General features: G+C 36.2%; 5 protein-coding genes across 17 annotated transcripts in view; 3 read left to right on the top strand and 2 right to left on the bottom strand.

Moving 5' to 3' along the window:
- The first annotated feature begins 2,424 nt into the window (after window positions 1-2,424).
- LOC306987551 (progranulin-like) lies at window positions 2,425-4,476 on the top strand. The gene is made up of 5 exons (XM_079591928.1): window positions 2,425-2,474; window positions 2,629-2,817; window positions 2,901-3,038; window positions 3,657-3,774; window positions 3,938-4,476. Exons 1-5 carry the CDS (start codon window positions 2,427-2,429, stop codon window positions 3,949-3,951), a joined length of 507 nt encoding a protein of 168 aa, XP_079448054.1. The 5' UTR covers window positions 2,425-2,426; the 3' UTR covers window positions 3,952-4,476.
- Window positions 2,956-10,902, bottom strand: rbm48 (RNA binding motif protein 48; the record flags this gene model as incomplete). 4 transcript variants are annotated; one of them, XM_079591916.1, is made up of 7 exons in its annotated part: window positions 2,956-3,080; window positions 6,883-7,000; window positions 7,678-8,231; window positions 8,301-8,446; window positions 9,538-9,728; window positions 9,871-9,988; window positions 10,637-10,901. In XM_079591916.1, the coding sequence occupies 6 exons, from the start codon at window positions 10,837-10,839 to the stop codon at window positions 6,929-6,931; spliced, it is 1,284 nt and encodes a 427-aa protein (XP_079448042.1). In that variant the 3' UTR covers window positions 2,956-3,080; window positions 6,883-6,928. The 4 variants fall into 4 exon arrangements, with proteins under 4 accessions (XP_079448042.1, XP_079448043.1, XP_079448041.1 ...); XM_079591917.1 differs by having other exon boundaries at window positions 2,968-3,080; window positions 6,916-7,000; window positions 10,637-10,902; XM_079591915.1 differs by lacking the exon at window positions 2,956-3,080 and having other exon boundaries at window positions 6,866-7,000; window positions 10,637-10,900.
- On the top strand, window positions 4,524-6,912 carry clxn (calaxin). Its single transcript, XM_079591927.1, has 6 exons — window positions 4,524-4,663; window positions 4,845-5,000; window positions 6,141-6,245; window positions 6,337-6,488; window positions 6,573-6,677; window positions 6,774-6,912. The coding sequence occupies exons 1-6, from the start codon at window positions 4,597-4,599 to the stop codon at window positions 6,822-6,824; spliced, it is 636 nt and encodes a 211-aa protein (XP_079448053.1). The 5' UTR covers window positions 4,524-4,596; the 3' UTR covers window positions 6,825-6,912.
- Window positions 10,903-11,253: 351 nt separating the features above from the next.
- On the top strand, window positions 11,254-16,200 carry illr4 (immune-related, lectin-like receptor 4). 2 transcript variants are annotated; one of them, XM_079591923.1, is made up of 8 exons: window positions 11,254-11,385; window positions 11,980-12,074; window positions 12,362-12,430; window positions 13,291-13,689; window positions 13,917-14,090; window positions 14,601-14,737; window positions 14,836-14,951; window positions 15,070-16,200. In XM_079591923.1, the coding sequence occupies exons 2-8, from the start codon at window positions 11,999-12,001 to the stop codon at window positions 15,224-15,226; spliced, it is 1,128 nt and encodes a 375-aa protein (XP_079448049.1). In that variant the 5' UTR covers window positions 11,254-11,385; window positions 11,980-11,998; the 3' UTR covers window positions 15,227-16,200. The 2 variants fall into 2 exon arrangements, with proteins under 2 accessions (XP_079448049.1, XP_079448050.1); XM_079591924.1 differs by having other exon boundaries at window positions 14,836-14,925; window positions 15,070-16,190.
- Window positions 16,192-21,845, bottom strand: part of zmym4.2 (zinc finger MYM-type containing 4, tandem duplicate 2) — a 35,969-nt gene continuing 30,315 nt past the window's right edge. For 8 of the 9 annotated variants that reach the window (XM_079591903.1, XM_079591899.1, XM_079591904.1 and 5 more), the window contains 9 exons: window positions 20,369-20,540; window positions 20,048-20,254; window positions 19,576-19,676; window positions 19,183-19,312; window positions 18,864-19,015; window positions 18,668-18,782; window positions 18,348-18,590; window positions 18,139-18,262; window positions 16,192-16,716 (listed from right to left, as the gene is read on the bottom strand). In XM_079591903.1, coding sequence (XP_079448029.1) covers window positions 16,506-16,716; window positions 18,139-18,262; window positions 18,348-18,590; window positions 18,668-18,782; window positions 18,864-19,015; window positions 19,183-19,312; window positions 19,576-19,676; window positions 20,048-20,254; window positions 20,369-20,540 — 1,455 coding nt within the window. In that variant the 3' untranslated portion in view covers window positions 16,192-16,505. The remainder of the gene's footprint in view (window positions 16,717-18,138; window positions 18,263-18,347; window positions 18,591-18,667; window positions 18,783-18,863; window positions 19,016-19,182; window positions 19,313-19,575; window positions 19,677-20,047; window positions 20,255-20,368; window positions 20,541-21,845) is intronic. The other variant, XM_079591898.1, reaches the window with a different exon arrangement.

Here is a 21,845-nt window from a genome sequence, read left to right on the forward strand (position 1 = left end):
GAATAATCAATAACCATGTAACAAACAAGGGTAACTATGGTAACAGAGCAGTGAGCCAGGTGGCCAGGGAGGAGCTGGAGACCACCACTGTTTGGTTAGCAACATTCTTCAAAATATCTTTTGTGTTCAGCAGAAGAAAGAAATTCATACAGGTTTGGAACAACTTTAGGGTGCATAAATCCACCAGATGGTGTAACATAAATACAGACAAAACATAGACCAAAATAAAGACATTCTGGCAGCAGGCATTGGACATGAAAAAGTAAGCAGCAGAAAGAAATTTTTTTTATAATATTTTTAAATGTATGCAGTAATGCTATTTTAGGGGAGGATAACTCAAATAATTAGCATAAAAATGCAAAAAGTGGTCACATGACCAACAGGGGTCCATTTTGTGTCCTCTTTCAGCACACGTGCACGTCGGCTCCATATTTTCTCCAGTGAAAAATGCATTTTTCACAAAATTTCATCCAGATAATCACTTAGAAAATATCGGAGATCAGAGTCACCTTTATTGATAAGTAAATAGGCATTTTCCAAAACTTTATATGTTTTTAAATGTATCAGGACATTACAAAACATTGTACCATAATGGAATTGGAATCCCATAAGGCCATGCAGTACAAGTATTAAAAGAGTTTGAATTATCTTAATGTAATTGCATTTTTAGTCAGAAAGTTATTCAGCTTTTACATTTTTTTTTTTTTTTAAATATTGAAGTCCAGGATGCCGTGAGCCTGGAGATTGTCAACAGTGAATCAACAATGCTCATAAACGGCTGTTATTCTAAACGAACGAGTAGCTTGGACCCGGAAACCGTATTCCTTATATCACTACACACATTTTATACCAGAGTGAAGGTGCAGTCACATTTACTGTTCAGCGAATTTTCACAAGAAAATGTCAGTCATTTCAATAGGAATCCACACAATAAGGAATTTCATGTGAGGTAAAAAAAAAAAAAAAAAAAAAAAAAGTCAGCATGGGTCCAAGTTGGTCACTCAAATTCGCTGCATTGCAAGTGACTTCTGTATGAACTGTGCTTCATTACATCGCTACACTGTTGACATTAGACCTTTTTGCCAACAAACTTTTACTGAAATTTCACAAATGTTCTGTAACCACAACTTTACTCCGTTGCAACGTAAAATGCAATCAATATAAATAAAATATTCACAAGGGACATTTGAGGTGCAGCAGCTTCATTTTCTGCCAGGCTTTTATCCTCTTTTCTGTTCGTTTGTCCTGACACTTGATTTTCAGGTTTCATCCTTGTTCAAACTTGTATTTCAGCGCACTATGCAAAGTTCACTGTAAAGAACCGGGTTTCTTAACGTGACAGTTGTGGAAATAAAAACATTTCCTCATCCTTGTAAGGTTATAGTGATTTTTAATGTTTTGCCGAAACAACACTGATTGTAATGTTGGTCGACGTGATTTTGCAAAGAAAGACACGTTCCTGGAACAACATCTTTTGTTGATCCTCCTGGAACAACAATCCTGTCCAAAAACATAGTTACCCCTAAACCTGGCCCACTAATCCCTAAAATCAGAAGGAAATGATAGGTGAATAAAACTGATGTAGAAACACCTTACCGTGTTTAAGCCTAAACTTGACATTAACTGTCCCTAAACCTATCCCTCAAATCTGATTGATTTATTTGAATGTTATTCCAGGAACAACACGCATGTTGATCCAGAAACTCGTTTTACTTGATGAAATCACTTTCACCTTGTCTAGTTGCAGAACTGGACTTCACCAAGTGAGTTCCTCAACCAGTCAGATCTCAGGAACCAGTTTACATTTTCAATCTGTTTCAATTTGTCCGTTGTTGTGCAATGATGCCTCGAGGCAACAAACTTTTAATAAATAATTACATAATGAAAATGTTTATTGATATTGTTATCATGTCTAAAGAACAAAAAAAATCACAAATTATTTTTTCCTCATTCATACTATATTGCTTACCATAAAGGGTTAAATGGCGTGTAAAGATATTGAGTATAGGCTACTGTTTCTCATTTCATTTGGTATATATTCCACAATTGAGGTGTCTTACAGAAAAACGTTTAAATATAACTTAATTTAAATTTGTTAAAAGACTCACATATAGAAACAGTTTTAATGACTAATTACTGAAAATAGTCTTGATATTTATTTTAATCTCTTTTTCAAAAACAAAGGTTTGGTTTTACTGTATTTACATGTATAATATGAATTTTAGCATAATATATTAAATTGATAATATAGCCTATTATTAATTTATTTTATTTGAGGGGATATTAGTAAAAAAAACATTTTCTAAACACAAATAAAAGTGGCATCAGTGTTTAGCCATGTATCTAAATTTCATGGTTACATTTTTACAGTGGGAGGAGCCGTGCGTGTATATATAAGAGATAAAGTCAGAACGGCAAGACAGCACATGCAAAACACAAAGAAGACACAATCCACAAAGAAGAGACTCTGCAAGGTAAATGTTTTTATTCTCACTGTCAATCAAACTATTATTGACTGTAGACTTTGTCACATTATCAATATCCAATGATAAAAAAATTCCAGTAATTTCTAAAGAAAAAGCAGAAACATACTAAATTTCAGATACTATTTTGATGTGATATTTTCAGATGGTTCCAGTGTTGATGTTCCTCATGGCAGCTCTTGTAGCTGCAGAGCCACTGATGGATCTCTCAGACCCAGTCGAGTCTGAGGAGTCTGTCTCTGTGGTGTACTGTGATGCTTATACTGCGTGTCCTGATGGAACAACGTGCTGTCGGAGTCCTTATGGAGTTTGGTCCTGCTGTCCGTACCCAATGGTAAATCACCATAAACGGTGTAACTTTTTTATAGTCTATAAAGTTTAAGGTTTAACCTTTGTTTGTTCTGCCCACTCCTTCAGGGTCAGTGCTGCAGAGATGGAATTCATTGCTGCAGTCATGGTTATCACTGCGATTCGACATCGACTCGATGTTTGAGGGGGTGGTTGAGAATGTCTTCTTCTCCTCAGCCGGCCTTCAAAGCTATCCAGAAAACTCAGGTATGTCAGTGCTCTGCCTATATGACTCCAAAGTAAAGCAACCTGCAACCAGTAAAGCAACCTGTCATGTTACAATGACCTACATACTTGACAATCTTTACAAACCATGTCATATGACTTCCAATCACCATTTCCGGCAGTTATAAATCATGGGTGAATATTTTCAAGCTGCAAACAATAACTTTTGGAAAAAAAATTAGGGTTAAAAAAACAGGTAAATAAATCTTTTTTAAAGTCACTTTACTTTAAGCAAAAAGAAAAAGAAAAAAAAGAGCACTCATAAAATGTAGTATACTGTGCAGATATTGAGTATATAATGTCAAGATATGAGATTTGGAAAAGTAAAAGATGAAACTGTGGGATATATAATCCATTATAACTTCAGTGGATAAAAGTATGTTCATTGCGTCCTCATGCCATAATAAGTCCACAAGGGTGGTTTGTTAAAATAAACAATGGCAATGAATTCCTTAAAAGCAGAAATGTGCTTTAGTTCATTGTTATATTATATTTATGTGAGCTGTAAAAATTGAAATGGTTCTTTTAGAGATTTTTCTAAGAAGGTGAGTTTCTGGTTAAGTGTTTACTAACATAATTCCTGTGAATGTGAATGGAAAGGACCAGGCTCTTGAAAGGCAGACCCAGACTGAGACTGTTCATTGTGAAGGAAACGTCTACTGCCAAGCTGAGAACTTCTGCTGCAAGACAGCATCTGGCCAGTGGGGGTGCTGCAGCGGTAAAGCTAACTTCATCTCGCTGTATTATTAATCATGCTTAATCAAGCCAAAATAAATGTGGATGAATTATAGATTTAATATAACCTATAAATATAATAAAAACTCATGCAATGTAAAGTTTTGTGTCTGCTCATATTAAAAGTTGTATTTCTATCTTTTTAGGGATGGTGTTGTAAGTACAAACCCCCGTGAACCTCTTGTCAAAGACTAGCAAAGTGCAAGAGTCTGTCACTCTTGAGGGAATAGATTAATCCTACATCCAAGCTGAATTAATCTTTTTATTAATTCCAAATAAAAATGTAATTGCATTGCACTTTTTAATAAAAGATTTTGTTTTTGAGTGTTTATTTTAATCATACATCCATTCCTGGGATTTTGTGAGTCAATAAGTGTTTATGAATTAATCTTTTAAAGTCCCCCCTGTGGTGAAAATCAAGTGTTTAATGTTGTTTATATGTCTATGTGGTGTTTTTAATAGGCTTTAAGACAAACCTGTAAATTATGACAGAATTTTCATTTTTGGGTGAACTATCCCTTTAAGAATAGCCTACTATAATACCACACCTTTGACATTTTCACAACACGACTTCGTTATAACAGCAATTTCCTTAAAAAAAAAAGGTGATTTAGCCAATCGACATTTATGAATAAAGAATTTACCGTTCAGGATAATGAAGTTATCCTGAAAATTGACAAAATTGTCTCGATGCTGATGATGTTTGATCCTCACGTGGTCACTACATTGCTCCGCCTTGCTAACGCGTTTCTATAGCAACATCTAACGAAAGACTTGTGAGGTGAGAACCAAGAGTTAGCAGAAAATGTCGGCAATGAACAGAAAAATAATTCAAAACCTCGCTGAAACTTTATGCAAGCAAGTCAAACATTGTAGGTATCTATTAACTAATGTTTTTTTTCTTCCTAATGTTATTCTTTTTAATATAATTCTAATAAAACGTTTGCTAGCAACTCTGTTAGTTCATCACCCGGATATGTCCTGCTTTATAATAAAGTTAGTTACAATAAACACCGTGTTTAGTGACTTGACAGTATTGTGATTGTGCTGTAGTTAGTAAAGCAGAGTCGGAGTGTCTGATAAGGCTCTTCAACGGTCTGGTGGGAGAGCAGGCAGAGAGAAGAGCGGCTCACGGACTCGACAGGGTCCGGTTCAGAAATATCCTGCACAACACATTCGGGATGACCGATGATGTGATGATGGATAGAGGTAACGTTACCGTACGTGTCTGATTTAGACGAGGACGATTGTAGACCGTAGTCTGGTCTGATGCATACTGTATATTATATTATATAGTGGTGTGTGAGAGTATACATATTTGTAATGTCTTTGAAAGAAGTCTCTTATGCTCATCAAGCATTTGATTTTTTTAAAAATACAGAAAAAACAGTAATATTGTGAAATATATTTTTACAATTTAAAACAATGGTTTTCTATTTTAATACACTATAAAATATAATTTATTTCTGTGTATAAAGCTGAATTTAAATCAGCCATTACTGCCGTTTTCAGTCACATGATCCTTCAGAAATCATTCTAATATATATGTATAATAATATATGCTGATTTATTATCATGTTTATTATGTTGAAAACAGTTGTGCGCTTGATATTTTTTAAAATAATCTGATATTTTTTCAGGATTCTTTGATGAATAAAAAGTTTTTTAAAAAAGAACAGCATTTATTTAAAATATACCATACACTACCGTTCAAAAGTTTGGGGTCAGTAATATTTCTTTCTTTCTTTTTTTGAGAAATGAATACTTTTATTCAGCAGGGACGTGTTAAATGATAGTGATAGTAAAGATTTATAGAATACTTTTTATTAATCAATGAATCCTGAAAAAAGTATAACAGGTTTAAAAAATATTACGGTAAGCCCTAAACTGTTTCCAACATTGATAATAACTGACTATCAAATCAGCATATTATAATGATTTCTGAAGGATCATGTGACACTGAAAACTGGAGTAATGATGCTCAATATTCAGCTTTGCATCACATAAATAAATTATATTTGAAAGTATATTAAAATAGAAAAAAAAAATATTTTAAAATGTAATAATATTTCACAATATTACTGTTATCTTCTGTATTTTTAATCAAATAAATGATGAGCATAATCAATCAAAACAATTACAAATAGTAATGTTTCCAAACTTTTGACCAGTACTGTACATACTTATTTACAGTTTAACAAATAAAATGATATTAGTACCCGTCAATAATAATAAACCTTTGTAAAGTTTTCTTATTCATGAAGTGCTACTAATATAAAAAAGATTCTCCTTTGTCTGAGCCTCAAGGAGGATATTAACCATTTCTGTATTAACCCCTTGTGCGTTCAGTTTTTCGTGTCTTTGACAAGGACAATGACACCTACATAAGTGTGAAAGAGTGGGTGGAAGGTCTGTCTGTCTTTTTACGAGGCACGCTGGATGAAAAAATTAAATGTGAGTTCTTTATACTTCATAAGGTTATGTACATAAAGTTTAGTTCTGAAATATATCACTGTATATAAAATATTCCATGTATAATGCCTAGTCTGCTTTGACGTATACGACCTGAACGGGGACGGATACATCTCACGGGAGGAGATGTTTCAAATGCTGAAAGACAGCCTCATCAGGCAACCCACCGAAGAGGACCCCGACGAGGGGATTAAGGATGTTGTGGAAATTGCCTTGAAAAAAATGGTACTACTATGTGTCAGACTCAGAAAATGTATATGGAATATTTTACCATTGTTAAGCATAAAATATATACCTTTATTTTTTCAGGATTATGACCATGATGGAAGAGTTTCTTATTCCGATTTTGAGAAGACAGTCGTAGATGAAAACCTTTTACTAGAAGCTTTTGGAAACTGCCTCCCAGATACGAAGGTAGAAATCACAAGCAACTATTTTTGCATGTAAAATGTATTGTAATTTTAAAAAGACGTGCTCTTAAATGTTTTTATTTATTTATTTGTTTTGCAGAGAATACTGTTATTTGAGCAACATGCATTCCAGGAACCACATGAACATTGAAAAGAACCACTGAATTTTTTAAATAAAAAAAAGGTGTGTCAAAAAAAAAAAAAATTGCCTGTAAAATATTGTTCAATGGAAGACCACACAACACAGTTGTCGTATTAAATTCTTCTTCGTGGCTTTGGAGTAGTGGTCTTTACTTGTACAGGTTTGACCTCTGGAACTGATGTGACCTAAAAAAACAAAAAGAATATATACTATCAGCAATATACATACCATCATGAAAAATTGCACACAAACATAATGTACTTAAAAGGGGTCCTATTACGCCTTTTTACATTTCCAACTTTCTTTAGTGTGTAATGTTGCAGTTTGAGCATAAAAAAAATGTCTGCAAAGCTACAAAGTCCCTCCAAAGCGAGTTATTCTCTATATCAGTGTCAGTGTTTCTGAACTCCCTGAAACTCCTCTATTGTCAACGACCACTTCAAAATATTCCTTATTTAAATAATTCCCACCCAAGGTATACGCAAAAAAAAAAGGTGGCAAGATGGCCTGGTTGAGTCAGTTAGTAGTTGTGTGTTGAAACTCGCGGTTAGGGTAAAGGGGCGTGGCATTTCCAAAACACGCTCAAAGCAGTTGACCAATCACAACAAAATGATCTAGCGGACCAATCAGAGCACACTGCGCTTTTCAGAAGGAGGAGCTTCATAGAGACAGGAACTAAACAGAGCGTTACTGACAGACTGGGAAGAGATGAGCTGCAACAATGTGAAAAATGTATATATATTTTTTTTATCATTCAAGCATGAAAACCAATTCTAGTAGACCACAAAATCAAGACTGTAAAAGGGCATAATATGTCCTATTTAAATAATATTTACAGCAGGAATAAAACAGACAAACTAACCTTAGTCATAGTTTGACGGATCAAATTGGCGGTGACATTCAATGAATGATCCTCCATGTCCACCTTGGGCAGCTCTGGTAATTTTGGGCCAATTAGAGTCTCAGTTTCATTCAAAAAGAACACTGTTTCCTCCAATTTTCTTTTTCTACTTTCTAAATGTGTAATCCTTGGCATGAATCTCACAGGTCGAGACAGGTTCTCCTGCCTTTTACTCAAATCTCTCTCTTTAACACTTGAAGATGAGGACGATGCACTCTGCTTTGAGGTTTCTGGGACAGGAGGGATGGAATTATGTAGAGAGCCCATCTTATCCTCTGTAGGTAATGTTGTTTTAGTGCTCCACTGCAATTGAAATGGCTGTGTAAAATTAGGAAGTCTATAAGAAACATCCTCCGTTGGGGCCAAAGGCTGCTCAGGAAAGCCCAAGTAGTCAGACTTTACATTCTCCCTTCTGGCGCTTGCAAAGTCTTTCTGGATCTCAGGAGCTGCAGATGCTCGTGTGTCCGTGCTTGATGACTCTGTGCTTACTTCCGGTTGCTGATAGTATTGTTTTGCTGAAAAAAAAAACCATCACATAAGATTTTCTACAGATGTAACCTATTAAGAGACACGATTAAAAGTACCTGTGTTTTGGCTTGCTCTGTTAACATATCTCCTCCTGTCCTGTAACTTCTGCCTCGTCTCTTCCACAGTTTCGTACTCGGGGGCGTAGCAGACATGCAGCTGACCCCCAAAGAAGCTCTTTTCATCAGTACGCCGTTTGGCTATCCTGCAAATTTACACATTGTAACATATGCATGTCATTCCGTGATACGAGTGCTATTTGAGTTATGCATATAAAAAAAGTATTGAATGAAAAGCCTGCACCAACTTTGATTGTGTTAACTTATTATAGGCATTAAATAAAAAGAAATATAATCAAATATGAAATTATTCATTAAAGAAACAACCGATTATTTAAAACTGTACATTAGTAAAAATTTCTGCATTAAATTCTCTTTATAATAATCAGCTTAAAGTGTCATGACCTTGAGTAAAAGAGTATGATCTTAACTATGGAAGCTCGTTCCTGCCACAGAATAAAAAATTAAAAAAGGTGACTTTTTATCTCACAATTCTGACTTTTTGTCCTCGCAATTGTAAGTTTACACCCCCAAAAATTGGACTTTTTTTGCTCGCAATAATGAGAAAAAAAGGTCTGAATTGGACTTTATAACTCACAATTGCGAGTTTATATCTCACACGTAGTAGAATTGCGAAATATGAACTCACAATTGCAAGAAAAAAAGTCAGAATTGCGAGATATAAACTTGCCATTATGAAAGAAAAGCCAGAATTGCGAGTTCTCTCATAATTCTGACTATTTTTCTTGCAATTACTTTGTTTTATTGCATAGTTCCATAGTTTTATTTAAAATAAATACTGTTCTTTTGAATTTTCTATTCATCAAAGAAAATTCAGATTCCACAATAATACACAATAATTAGAGATTCCTCTAATTTCTAGAGCAGCAAATCATAATAGAATGATTTCTGAAGGATCACGTGGCACTGAAGACTGGAGTAATGATGCTGAAAATTCAGCTTTGCATCACAGGAATAAATTACATTTGAAAATATTAATATAGAAAACAACCATTTTAAATTGTAATAATATTTCACAATATTACAGGTTTTACTGTATGTTTTTGTTAGCAAATAGCCTAAATGCACACTTGCCTTGGAAAGCATATATAAATGTACAAGTGTCCAGAATTAGTAAATTCACATATTTTGTGGAATACATGTGAACTAAACGTGAATGTTCCTCTGTATCACTCTAGCACAAGCTGACTTTGAACATGTTTTAGTCTGTGCTTACCTTGCACTTGTCAGCTTCTGGAATTGAAATAAGTAGACTTCAGTGAACTGCTCTGCTGGGTATTCATCAAGTGCCCTGTACTCCTCGACCACTCCATAGAGAGCGAAGAGCTGCACCAGCTCTGCCATCACTCCGATAGCGGGCACTCCTTGAACTAGCAGGAACCGAGACTCCAAGTTGATGGTGTATACCTGAAAACCAGTGAGTCAGCCATGGAAATAGTCTTATTATTTTTCCAGGCTGTGACTCAAAACCTAGTGAGATGACTCTGGGTGTCAACTCTGATAAGGTAAAATACAGTGCTAACTAAAACCATTTATAAAATAAACAGACCTTAACAGCTCTTTGGCGTCTTCCCTCTCTGTATTTTGCGCGTGTTTGAGCAACATTTTGTTGCTCGTGGTGTTTATACACTTTTTGTGTGTCCCACACAGAAGGATTAGCGACTGAACTGTCCATTTGTGTGGTGAAGTCAGACGCAGCGCCCGAAGAAAACAAGTCACGGGTTTTCAAAATACAAGTCTAAATTTTTAAACAATCATTTCATTTGTTATTGTGATTATTTGCAGTTGCATTGTTAATTCATAATTATAGTTATAATTATTAATTTAATGAATGTAAAGTTTTACAAACTATTTAAAGAATATAATCAAAATGAATAATATAATTGTATTCAACGTGTTCATTTATTCAAGTGTTTTTCTTATTGATTTTTTTTAATTGAATACAATAAAAACATATTTTACTATTGAGCCACGTTCTGCATTATTATACATAAAAAATGTATAATAATGTTACAAATGAATTTGTTAAAGACCACAGGACCATTTAAAGGGGTGGTTGATTATTATTTCAATGTGTAATGTTGCTGTTTGAGCATAAACAACATCTGCAAAGTCAATATGCTCAAAGTTCAAAGCAAATGGAGGTATTTTCTTTTAAAGAAAAGGCTTTTTAAGGCCTTCAACAAACAGCTGGTAGGGACAATAACATTCCTCCCGGGTTAGTGATAATTTACATTATAGCTTATCATGCCAGAATATGCTAATCAATTACTAGAAGATAACTACACAAAACATACATAAATTCATCAACTAACCATTCAGAAATGTTGTCTACATGTTGGTACTTCTTCTTAAGTCTCTCCATCTTGGTCTGACTCCGGTTTGAATGAACATAATTGTCTAAAAGTTTTGAAATTTTCCGGCCCTCTGTGCGGAGCAGCAGCTCATTTGCATTTAAAGGGACAGACACAAAAACAGTGGGTTTTTGCCCACCCTCAAAAAGTGACAATTTTAACATGCTATATAAAAATATCTGTGGGGTATTTTGAGCTAAAACTTTACATACACACTCTGGGGACATCAGATCAGAGATTTATTTTACATCTTGTGAAAACGGCATTATACCAAAAAAAAAAAAAAAAAAAAGCTAAACGTGATTAAAATGGTTCAAACTAATCAATTTAATCTACTTCATTTCTTATTTTATTTCATTTAATGTATAAGCGTTAATTTACATTTATAGCAAATTAATAAATAATATTCAACTTGAGTTCTAGGCTACTTAAACGATTAAACCTAAAACAATTCACAGGGGTCCTTTCGTGCATTTATATAAATAAATAGGACAGTACAATATTTCACAATATATGTCATCAGATTCTTGACAAGACAGAAACATTAAGTTCTTCTTTTCTTTACTTTTTCAATTTAGTCATCACATTTACATTTGCATCCTTCCTGGATCAAAGGCTGAGTAAAATGTCTGTGGACGTTGTCTACTCGGATGTCGTATTTATGAAAAGAAACGAGGTTGTCAGTAACGATCTAGATCAGAGTCAATTAGGTGAGTTTTCAGTAGGAGTTGTTTTTGTATTTTTCTTACTTAACTGCATACATTTTTGTAAATGCTCCTCCTGTTGAAGTAGGCTACATGGCAGGATGTTAATGTTCTTATGAAATCATAGCATCATAGCCTACAATAAAAAAAGCACATCGTGGCTTGTGGTAAGCCACTTGATACTTGTGCTCAAATAACTGTTTTATTTGTTTAGCCTATAGCCTATGCTTGAGTAAAACCTTAAATTATAAAAAAAATGTTAATACAAAAAAACACCCAATTATTGTTGGTGATTCTTCTCAAGCTTCGCAAACGATCAAACTTAAAAAGATAGTTCACCACAAAATGAAATTTTTTTCCCATCTTTTACTCACCCTCGAGTTGTTCCAAACCTGTTATAGTTTCTTTATTCTGTTGAACACATAAGAAGATATTTTGAAGGTAACCAGACAGTTGATGGACCCCATTGATCCAATTGCTTTTTGGGTGAACTATCCCTTTTAAGGTTTTAATCAAATATGCTTGATTAAAACCTTAAATTGTGATTTAGCATATTAAAACACTCTCTGATATAAATTCTTGTTGGTGATTCTTCTCAAGCTTCGCAAAAGACCAAACCATGTGGAGACTTTGTTCGACTGTTACGGCGCTGTGTGTTCTCCTGACGGGTGGACTGATCGCACTCTGCTTCCAGTGTACGTATCCTTCTTCACACTTGTTTAAAAAAAAAAAATCCCAATTTTTTTTTTTTCAAGTGAACGCTAAGTTTTACAAGAGTCCCTTAAAGGGACATGGTGGTGTTAAAAAAAGTTCTTTGCAAGAGAACGCAAAGTTTGTTGTAAGAACGCAAAACATTTGCCAGAGAAACTAAAAAGAATATAGACATATCATTTTTCCTCCAATCTCATATTTTTTTGAATTGTGAGATATAAACTTCTACACAATTTTAATAAAGGGTATCTAACTATAACGTTTTGTTTAGATGTGTATACAGAGAAAAAGCTTAAGGATCTTCAGCAGCTCCACTCTGCACTGAATGAGAACTTCTCAGGTAAATACTCACTACAACAACTGAAGCCACACCTTCTTTCTTTGCGTATGCAAATATTTCCACTTAGTTATGTGAGGGAGAATTGACCCTTCTTAGTTACTGTTGCTACGCCTGGCAAGCTTTCGCGCCTGGCACGTCTATTACAGTGTGTAGGCTATGCACTGGAATTTGGTAAGTGGAATTTGAAAATAATCAAATAATTATAAATCAAACAGTTTATCCATAAATCTTGTGAAATAACACTAACACCGGGAGAGCAGCGATCGGATTGGGGTAAAGTTACTCAGGCCGTGGATTAAAAAAAAGCTGAAATATATTTTAAAGTATGTCAGTGAGCCTCCGTCTTGCCTTTAATCTAGCATCTGTCGCTAGAGCGTCTATTGAGATCAGAGGAGTGAGGTTTACTCGCACAGCGACTACTAGCTGGCCTCCGTTACACAAGGAGCATCGGTTATGCTCATCTTTGGTAGCTCTTTTAAAGGTATCTTGAGTAAAACGGCTCTATATTTAATGAAGCACATACAAAAGACCTGAACCGGAAGCAATGCAATCTGTTTAGCAGAATACAGAAGATGTGCTTAACCCCTATTCATTGGATCATAAGTTCATTAAATGCTGCATCGCACCACCCTTATAGGCACATGGGGCTATACATTTTTAATTTAAAGTACTTTTTAGGCATGATACTTTACTATACACAAAAAATAAATAAAAAAAATCACCACAATCTCTTACTTCAATGCACGATCAGCCTGTTGTTCACATTGTGTTGTGACATAGTTTTTTTTAGTTTATTAAGTTTACACAGTATGTAATGTGTTGCCTTTTACATTGTCTGATATAATTTCCCATACATCCAGAAACCAGCTCGTTCCTTATCTACAACGAGAACCACAACAAATGTGTGACAGCTGTGAGTGCTAATGTAGAGGTTGCATCATGTGATGAATCATCCAAGGCACAGCATTTCCGATGGATTTCCTCTTCACGAATCATCAGCCTCTCTTATATTCTCTGCTTGGGGGCCGATGAGATCGAAAACCGGGCCAAAATTATCCTTCTGCCCTGCAATGAATCTAACCCCAGACAAACCTGGGAATGTAAAGATGGGAACTTGTTTGGATTGATGGGACATCCACTGCACCTGAACCATGGAAACAGTGATGAGAAAAATTTGATGTTGTTTATGGGAACAGGCGTTTGGAGTCACTGGCTGATTTATGGGACCGAAGAAAATTTGTGTTATCATGGATATCAAGGTACAACCAAAAGTCCACCTAACAGATATTTGGACAACCATTGAGCCCTTTATAATGATAAAATGTAACATTCATATTAAATGTCTATTGTGAATTTCTCTGTGTGATGTTAGCATTTATTAAACTAGGTGACAGACTTCCGTGTCCTTATTGTCATTTTCTTAAACCATTCTAAATTAAACTTAAAAAATGTAATTTTTTAATTAAAATGTATTTATGTTCTGCAGAGATGTCTAGTATAGGTGGTAACTCATGTGGGAAACCATGCCATTTCCCTTTTAAGTTTGATGGCAAGTGGTACGCTGACTGCACTGTGGATGGCAGGAAAGATGGTCGGCTGTGGTGTTCCACAGAAAAAGATTACAACATCGGTGGAAAGTGGGGCTTCTGCCCCCCAAAAAGTAAGACAACAAAGCTAATTCACTAAAGAAACATTGCCATTGCTACACTGTGAAAAATGTTACGTGCTATTTACTTAAAAATATCATGTGTAATACTGTTAATAATTTGTTGGAGTAGTTTTTAAGAAACAACTACTCCAAAAAGCGCTTCCTTTATCATTACTAAAAAGCTGTTACTCATCTTCATCGAGATATCTAGCACTCCCGTAAAACCAGGACTAGCCTATTAATAATGAAAAATTATAAATATATTCTATAAACAAAGTTAATATAAATTATTGTAAATAATTAATTCACAAAATTTACTGTAATGTATTATAACACACCACAGCTAATAAGGAACGGTCTCAACATTACTGTGAGAGAACTTTGTGGTTCTCTCAAAGTTATGAACGCATGCTTTTCCAGTAACGTTAGAAAAACATTCATTCAAAGTTATCTGGTCTATATATTCATCACCATGAAAGAGGGAAAAGATTAATAACCCATCTCAAATGCTATAAACTTCAGCGTGTCCAAAGGATTGGGAGTATCATGCAGGAAAATGTTACTACTTCTCCAAAAAGCCCCTGGACTGGACTAAGAGTCGAGATACCTGCATCTCAGACGGTGGTCATCTGGTGATCATAAACAGCAAAGATGAACAGGTTTGTCTGTATACTTGTGCACATAAACTTTAATATATATATTTAGATATTATAAAGTAATGCAATGTAAATAACAAGCCAACACTCTTTCTTTGAAGGAGTTCCTGATGAGCATTATAACAATGAAATATAAAGAGCGGTTCTGGATTGGCCTGACAGATGAGAAGACAGAGGGTCAATGGCTATGGGTAGACAACACAGAACTTAGTCTAGGGTAGTTCAAATCTTTGCAATCAAAATGCTTAATTTACAGTTATTTTCTAAACTCAAAATATTTGACCCTTTTTACAGGTGTTGAGAAGATGCTCACTGAAACGTATAATTTCTTTCAGATACTGGCATGAAAATGAACCAGATGACTGGAAAGTAGAGAAGCTGGGAGAGGACTGTGTTATCATCACACCAGCTGATCTTAAAAGCTGGTCTGATGTCGCCTGCAGTAAGTCATTCAGAAGAATATGCGAGACCAGATCCTCCAGACAAACATAGTGGCCATGGAAAGCAATGTACATTGGATTATTTGGAATTTTTTTTATATCTTTCTAATCAGGGGCCCATGAGCCCCAGTTGCTTTTGTTCTGACATCTTTTTTCTTTCTGGGTGGAAGTCTGTGGCACCCAACAGTTGAACTGGGCAGGAATGAGTAGACAGCTTTGCGGTGTCCTACTCAAACCCGCTTCTGCTTATAAGTTTTAAGGCCTTGAGACCTTCTTGCCTCAAGCAAAGTTCAGTGAAGTCACTGATATTTGATCTCCGCTCTCTAAATTGGCCATCTTGGATATTGAAAATATTACTGCTCTTATTACTAATTTTCACCAAAGTTGGCTCAAGGTGACATTCATGCAAAAGTTATTGGATTCAAAACGTGCCAAATAGCTTCCATTCAACCTGATGTCTGTCAATAACGATAAGGCCGGTGATATTCCAAAATTACTTTTTGTTCTGGATGTTTCCTAACAACACAAAGGATCTTCCATTGAAATGCAAAGCTCACTATCATTAATTCAGCCTGGACACTCTTTAGCCCACAGCTGAGCTACCATTGCAGGAAAGGTCCTTAATATTAATTTATGACCATATGAAATTTTTTCACCTGGATGTATTTGCTTTGCCGTGTATAATATTACAAGAAACAGTTAGAAAAGGTCTCAAGGTCATTTGCTTTGCTCGATCACAGTATATTTTCCCTTTTTCCAAATATATGGTCACATGAGAAATTGTGCAGTTATAGTTGTAAGTAAATACAATTATTTCTAAAATCACCAGCAGGGCACTGTGACAAAAACTTATTTTACATTTATATCATTGATGTGCTTGATCGCGCCATCAGAGGCTGGAAAAAGTGAATTAAGTTGAGTGTATGAGAATGTATGCAGCTTGTGTTAATGTGCAAAATGCAAGTGAAAAGAGTTGGTTTCTGTATCTCTCAAAAAAATAAAGATGAAAGGCTTGCATAATCAGTTTAATTTTTTAATAAAAACAAAAACAATAGCTATCCACAGTAAATTGCAGGAACATTCCAATCTATATGGACCAACATGGTTTGCAATGAAGAACAACAACTTCAAAATCTGTTTTTGAAATGATGCTGTCAATGTCTTTAGTGTTTAAATATAATACAAAGGCAGCAACTGTGCGATTTCCATTTTCAATCTTCTTGTAGCTACAAGGATGCACAATGACACCAGTTGCTATCCAGCAGTCAGAACTACAGTCAGTCCCCCAGAGGATGTGTTCAGGTTTTCTCAGTTTTGCTGAATTAAAATGTTCAGAAGTCCGAGTCAGTGTCTGAATCGGTCTCAGTGAGTGTTTTGTCCGCCTCCATGTGCAGTTCTCGGACAGTAAGGATACGTGTGAGCATGCTGCTCAGAGCCTCGTCACTCAGCGAGATGGCTGTAAACCATGTAGGACTGCTGGGTACACAGGAGCGCTCAGGGCTCAGGTAGAATTTGGTCGCATGATGTCTTATGCCTGGTGAACTGGAAGAAACAACAGAAAGTATGATGACCAAATACATCATGACTCATTTGATTTAAGTGCCCCTATTATGCTTTTTCAGAAATTACCTTTCATGCAGTGTGTAATATAACTGTGAATGTTAATGCTCTGTAACGTTTCAAAGATCAATAAGCATGATAAAAATGAGTTATTTTGTCCCAAAAAAAATAAAATAAAAAAGAATCGACTGAACTGCCTGAAACCAGTCGTCAATAATTCCAGTCTTACTTCCTGCTTAAACCCAAGTAGGTTTGTAACAAATGTGCATAATGCCAGTCTATGGTCTTCATTGGCTGCTTGTGAAAGAGGTCTACTTTGACTCTTAAAATGTAGATACGGTACAGGCCGTTTAATTTCTGACAGTGCTAAGTGATAGACCAATCACAACAGACTTGGCCATCGGACCAATCAGAGGCTCTCAGAAAGGAGGGGTTTAGAGAAACAATACTATGGCTGCGTTCCAGTCCACTTTTAGACACGCACTTGCGAACTTCCCTAAGCATTTCCCCTCGGGGGAATCCCTGCCGCCATTTTGAAGTGCATTCCACTTCGTGAATTGAATGAGGGAAGTTTATATGGACAGACGATTTTTGACCGAGGGAGCGAGTCTACTTTATATGTACACTTCACGCACCTATATGTCCCACAATGCAGTACGATTGTGACATCACCACAGATCTCGTCTAATCACCACCACAACAAACAATATATTACTTATATTTTTTTTATTTAAAACAACCCAAACTAACCTATATACATGTGGATGCTGCATTAAACAAATTCTTAAAAGGAAAAATAAATAAATAATAAATCAACTCTTTTATATATAACATTTATAGCTGATTCCAAGTGATCAAGGGCTTAGCACGTTCCAATTCAGCCCATTGCAGTTTCCGCCAGTAGTGGCACTCGTGCAACGTAAGCAATGACGTACATCCGAGTGAACGAGACGGAGGGAAGTTAGCAAGTGAAGGTCATGACCATTTTGGACTGCAACGCAGCCTTGATCTAACGTTTTAGACCTTTGAGAAATGAGGTCATGTGCAATGCATTTTATGAGAAAATTTATGAGTTTTTTCGACCTCGGATGCATGTAAACCTTTAGAAGACCTCTAAAACTAAATTAGGAAACTTTGAAATAGCATAATAGGGGCACTTTAAAGTAACCATGAAATCCAAATTTTAACAGAATGTTGCAGTGTTTATTATAAATGATTATCCATATATTTTTTTAATTAATGTGAATTTATTTTGTTAGCAAACCTCCAATGATTCAATCAATTCATTTCAACATTTTTTCTCTCATTCGAGAAGTCTTTTCACTCAATTATACGTCACAACAGGAAAGACAAGACTATTGCAACTTCTGTTTCATGCTGACTTTCAACAAACAGCTGACATACCATTTTGAGAGATAGAACTCGTATAGCTTGACCGGACAGCGGAGAGGATTGTCTGAATTCTGCCGTATCTTTAGCACTCTTTGCCGTTGTTCATCTTTCTTCCTTTTCTTTACAGGGACACCATCTAAATTGGATCAAATGTATAAGTGTTAACAATTAACAACAACAACAACAAATAAGCACTATAAAATGTATGACTGACCACTGACCCATACTTGCGTCCTCTTTCGGGGGGTAGAAAAAACGCAGGTAGGATACTTTGCTGTTAGCTGGACCCCGAGTGTAGCGTTTGACATTTGCGAAAGAGAGGCGACGGTGCTGCTCCACTGTCTTGTAGTTGAAGAACTTGGTGAAGAAATAGAGCAACGTGTTGAGCAGCACGCCGGGTGAAAACGCTCCCAGCTGCTTACAGTCCCACAGATACTCCTCCTCCACACGAGAATGAACGTAACCTGCACAAACACACACAGGCGTTTGTAGCACAACAGAGAAACAAGCCAGTCTCGTGTCAGTGACTTAAAATACTCACCGGTGGGTAAAATAGTTGGTTTCCATCCTTTGAGTAAGTTGGTCATTTCCTGGCAGAATTTGGTGTAGAAGAGATCCGAGAAGATGTTCTCCATCCGGTTGTTCTCAAACAGGAACTGTAAACAATCAATGAGAGCCAATTAAACTAAATACAACATGACTGAATGCGTTGAGTGTGTGATGTCTTCTTGTGTCACCTGCTGGATGCCCAAGCAGAGGTAAAAGACGCTGTCGGGGCTGTACTTCTCTCCGTTGGGTCGACGAACTTCAGAGATGAACTTGCAGAGGCCGTAGCTCAGTTCAGCCGGGCAACACTTCAACAGGTCCTCCTTTATTGTCATAGAATGTGCTATGGATGATGAAGAGGACAAGTTTAATGCGTAAATGGCACAAAGTCTGTCTCCCAAGTAAATTTATTTCATAATTTCAGTCAAGGTGATGTGGTTGAGTATTGCTTCTGAATTGTAGAAATTAGTTTGCTTTATACCCAACATTTATCACCAAACTGAGACCTACAGGCATATTTAGGAGTCTCCATGTTGGGTTGGGCGTTCCTCCAGCGCACCCAGTCCTTCCAGGCATTGACACCGTACTCGTGTTGCAGTTTGGAGAGGCTTTTTGGAAGCGCTGATGCACATTTACGACCCTACATGCCAACAAAACACATAATCAGACTTTCAGCTTTCCATAATGATAATGGTTAGGGGCTGCACGATAATGGTTAAACTGATAATTATGATTATTTCGCTCGAAATGTATTAATCAAGACTTTTTTTTGACATTTCATCAGAATTATTGCACTTTCGCCAAAGCACAAATCAACTCATACGCAGGGTGTGAAAATGAAAGGGTCCTATATGTTAGGGTTTTGATGGAGGCGAGGAATGATGCTGCTTTAGTTGTTCTTACCTTTTTCTTCTGAGGGAAGCTGTCGTTTCCTCTCTTGAGAGATTTTCGTTTGCCAGAATCAGTGTCTTTTTGGGTTTGCTCTCTGAGAAGTTCAATGCTTTCTGAAATGTGAAAGGATTAAAAAAATTAATGGAAGAAAATAAACAACTTGGATTGTGTTTGTGGGTTTGGATCATTGAACTCTTTCTCGGCAATTGCTGAGATTTTCCAATTTATGGCAAACGCTTCCCCACCATGGACACTTTTCACAGACTGTGATGATGCGTTTCCACACTTCTCAACATCTGTATATACATTTGTAACACTATATATTGCATTACATTACCATGTACAAAACATTACCAACTATGACGACTTCCACTTCTGAGAACCCCGGAAATTTATTTCAAAAAGTTATTCCAGCAATATGCGTTTTCACTGTTATGCTGGGAACTTTAAAAAAAAAAAAAAAAAAAAAAAAAAAAACTCTTACCGACTGGGAAATCAGCCTCCAGGTCCATCTGTGGCTCTTCTGCTGAGGTAGAGACGGGGGTCAGTGTGGCAGATCTGGACGGAGGAGGTCTTTCAGGCTCTGGGGGTTGATCCCATGTCTGAGCTGAAGACACAGAGTCCTCCTCCCAACTCAGATTGTTGGAAAGAGCTTCAAAATCGAGGTCCTCCATAATATTACCAGTCTGATCTGTGTAACATAACAAGAAGTTTCAAAAGATACGTATGTGACCAAAACAAATGTACATTTGCAGATTTAGTAAAGAACCTAAACACCATAACCTTCATATTTTCCATTACATACCACTAGATGTGATGCATTTCTCCCTCTCTGTATCCTCAGCCACCATCTCCGCCATCATGAGGAGTTCAGCCTCCAGAGGGTCATCAGGGATCTTCTCTTTGATTTCCTGAATGGTCTTCACAATGTGCTCAGCGCTGTCCAGAGTCGTGGGGAAGAACAAGGGCACTGGAATCTGCAAAGAGAAACAGAGGCACATTTACATCATCAGACTACAAAACCACTAAGGCTGCCTCTGACTTAAGTGTTTTATAGTCGACAAGTTCATTGGAGCCATTAGTGGACTAGTCTCACGTTTATAATATTAATTTAACTACTAAATATAAACTGGGAGGTGGGATCGTAAAATTATTTGAGTTTCAGGGCTGAGAAAGAATATTATATGCATTATTGTTCTACATTACAGATAAATACTGATGCATCATCTCCGCAGTATAGTGGATGCACATATAGAGAGAAATATTAAGTAAATCGCCATGCAGTAAGGGTGCTAGCGCTACTAATTTAGCTTCCTCACTCCGCGCATTCACTTATATATATATTTGCCCAAGTACAGTTATCTAGGTTAACGATTAAGTTAGTGTGGCAGCCATGTAAAGTTGCTAACGCTAGGCTACTAATGTGTCAAATAAGCCAAATGAGTTTAATGAACATTTGAATTTCTTGCCTGACATAATTAACACATGGGTCAGCAGTGTTAACAATATGTCCATCACGGACTGTGTGACGTTGCCAATTCCTGTGGAGTTTTTTTTCTGCAACTAACTGACTAAATAAAATTTGGTTGATTAAGCCTTCTCGTCAACGAACGTTTAGTCGACTACTAGGAGGCAGCCCTAAAAACTACATTGAGCCAGGGCGGCAAATGTTTACATTTCTACTTTTAACCCCCTGAGGTCGGCAAACGCGCGGGCGCGTTTTGCTCGTTTTTTTTTACATAGCAGCAAAATAGACCTAAAATACTCCGTCGGTTTTGGTCATACAGACTTAAGAAATATGAAAAAATAAGCTGTTAAATGTCTACTTTTTTATGTGTCCACTTACATTCGAAATAAAACATTGTGCTTTTGTAAAATAAAGAAAGTAAACAGGGAGTGCTTTATGCCTCTCAGTCTCCGTGAACTTTTTTTCTGAAGCACGTCTCTAAATTTATACAAATCTCAGCGAATACTATTCACTCAGACATGAGCTATATATCTCTATAATCATTTAAGTGTGTAGTTTTAAATTATCTAATTCAAAACTAAAACAAATATTCTCTGTTTATGTAATCTATATAAAAAGAGCGAGAGATCAGTCGTGCTCATTATCGTTCTGGCACCTCATTATCTGCTAATGTGACACGCCCATCGAGAGCGCGCCGCTATTCAAACGCAGATTATCTGAAGCAACACATGCAAACCAGTCAACGCCCACAACAGCTGGACAACACACTCGCTGTGAGGAATAATAATATCGTGATTATCCTGGAAATTTTACC

This window comes from Phoxinus phoxinus (assembly GCF_949152265.1).
Source record: "Phoxinus phoxinus genome assembly, chromosome: 19".
NCBI classification, from domain to species: Eukaryota; Metazoa; Chordata; class Actinopteri; order Cypriniformes; family Leuciscidae; genus Phoxinus; species Phoxinus phoxinus.

Coding starts and splice junctions, on each gene's coding strand:
- LOC306987551 (XM_079591928.1), top strand. CDS start 2,427: ATGCAAAACACAAAGAAGACACAATCCACAAAGAAGAGACTCTGCAAG. Junction 2,818..2,900: donor CCTGCTGTCCGTACCCAATG/GTAAATCACCAT, acceptor CCACTCCTTCAG/GGTCAGTGCTGCAGAGATGG. Junction 3,039..3,656: donor AAGCTATCCAGAAAACTCAG/GTATGTCAGTGC, acceptor GTGAATGGAAAG/GACCAGGCTCTTGAAAGGCA.
- clxn (XM_079591927.1), top strand. CDS start 4,597: ATGTCGGCAATGAACAGAAAAATAATTCAAAACCTCGCTGAAACTTTA. Junction 6,246..6,336: donor GCTGGATGAAAAAATTAAAT/GTGAGTTCTTTA, acceptor TATAATGCCTAG/TCTGCTTTGACGTATACGAC. Junction 6,489..6,572: donor AAATTGCCTTGAAAAAAATG/GTACTACTATGT, acceptor TTATTTTTTCAG/GATTATGACCATGATGGAAG.
- illr4 (XM_079591923.1), top strand. CDS start 11,999: ATGTGGAGACTTTGTTCGACTGTTACGGCGCTGTGTGTTCTCCTGACG. Junction 14,091..14,600: donor GGGCTTCTGCCCCCCAAAAA/GTAAGACAACAA, acceptor TATAAACTTCAG/CGTGTCCAAAGGATTGGGAG. Junction 14,952..15,069: donor AACACAGAACTTAGTCTAGG/GTAGTTCAAATC, acceptor AATTTCTTTCAG/ATACTGGCATGAAAATGAAC.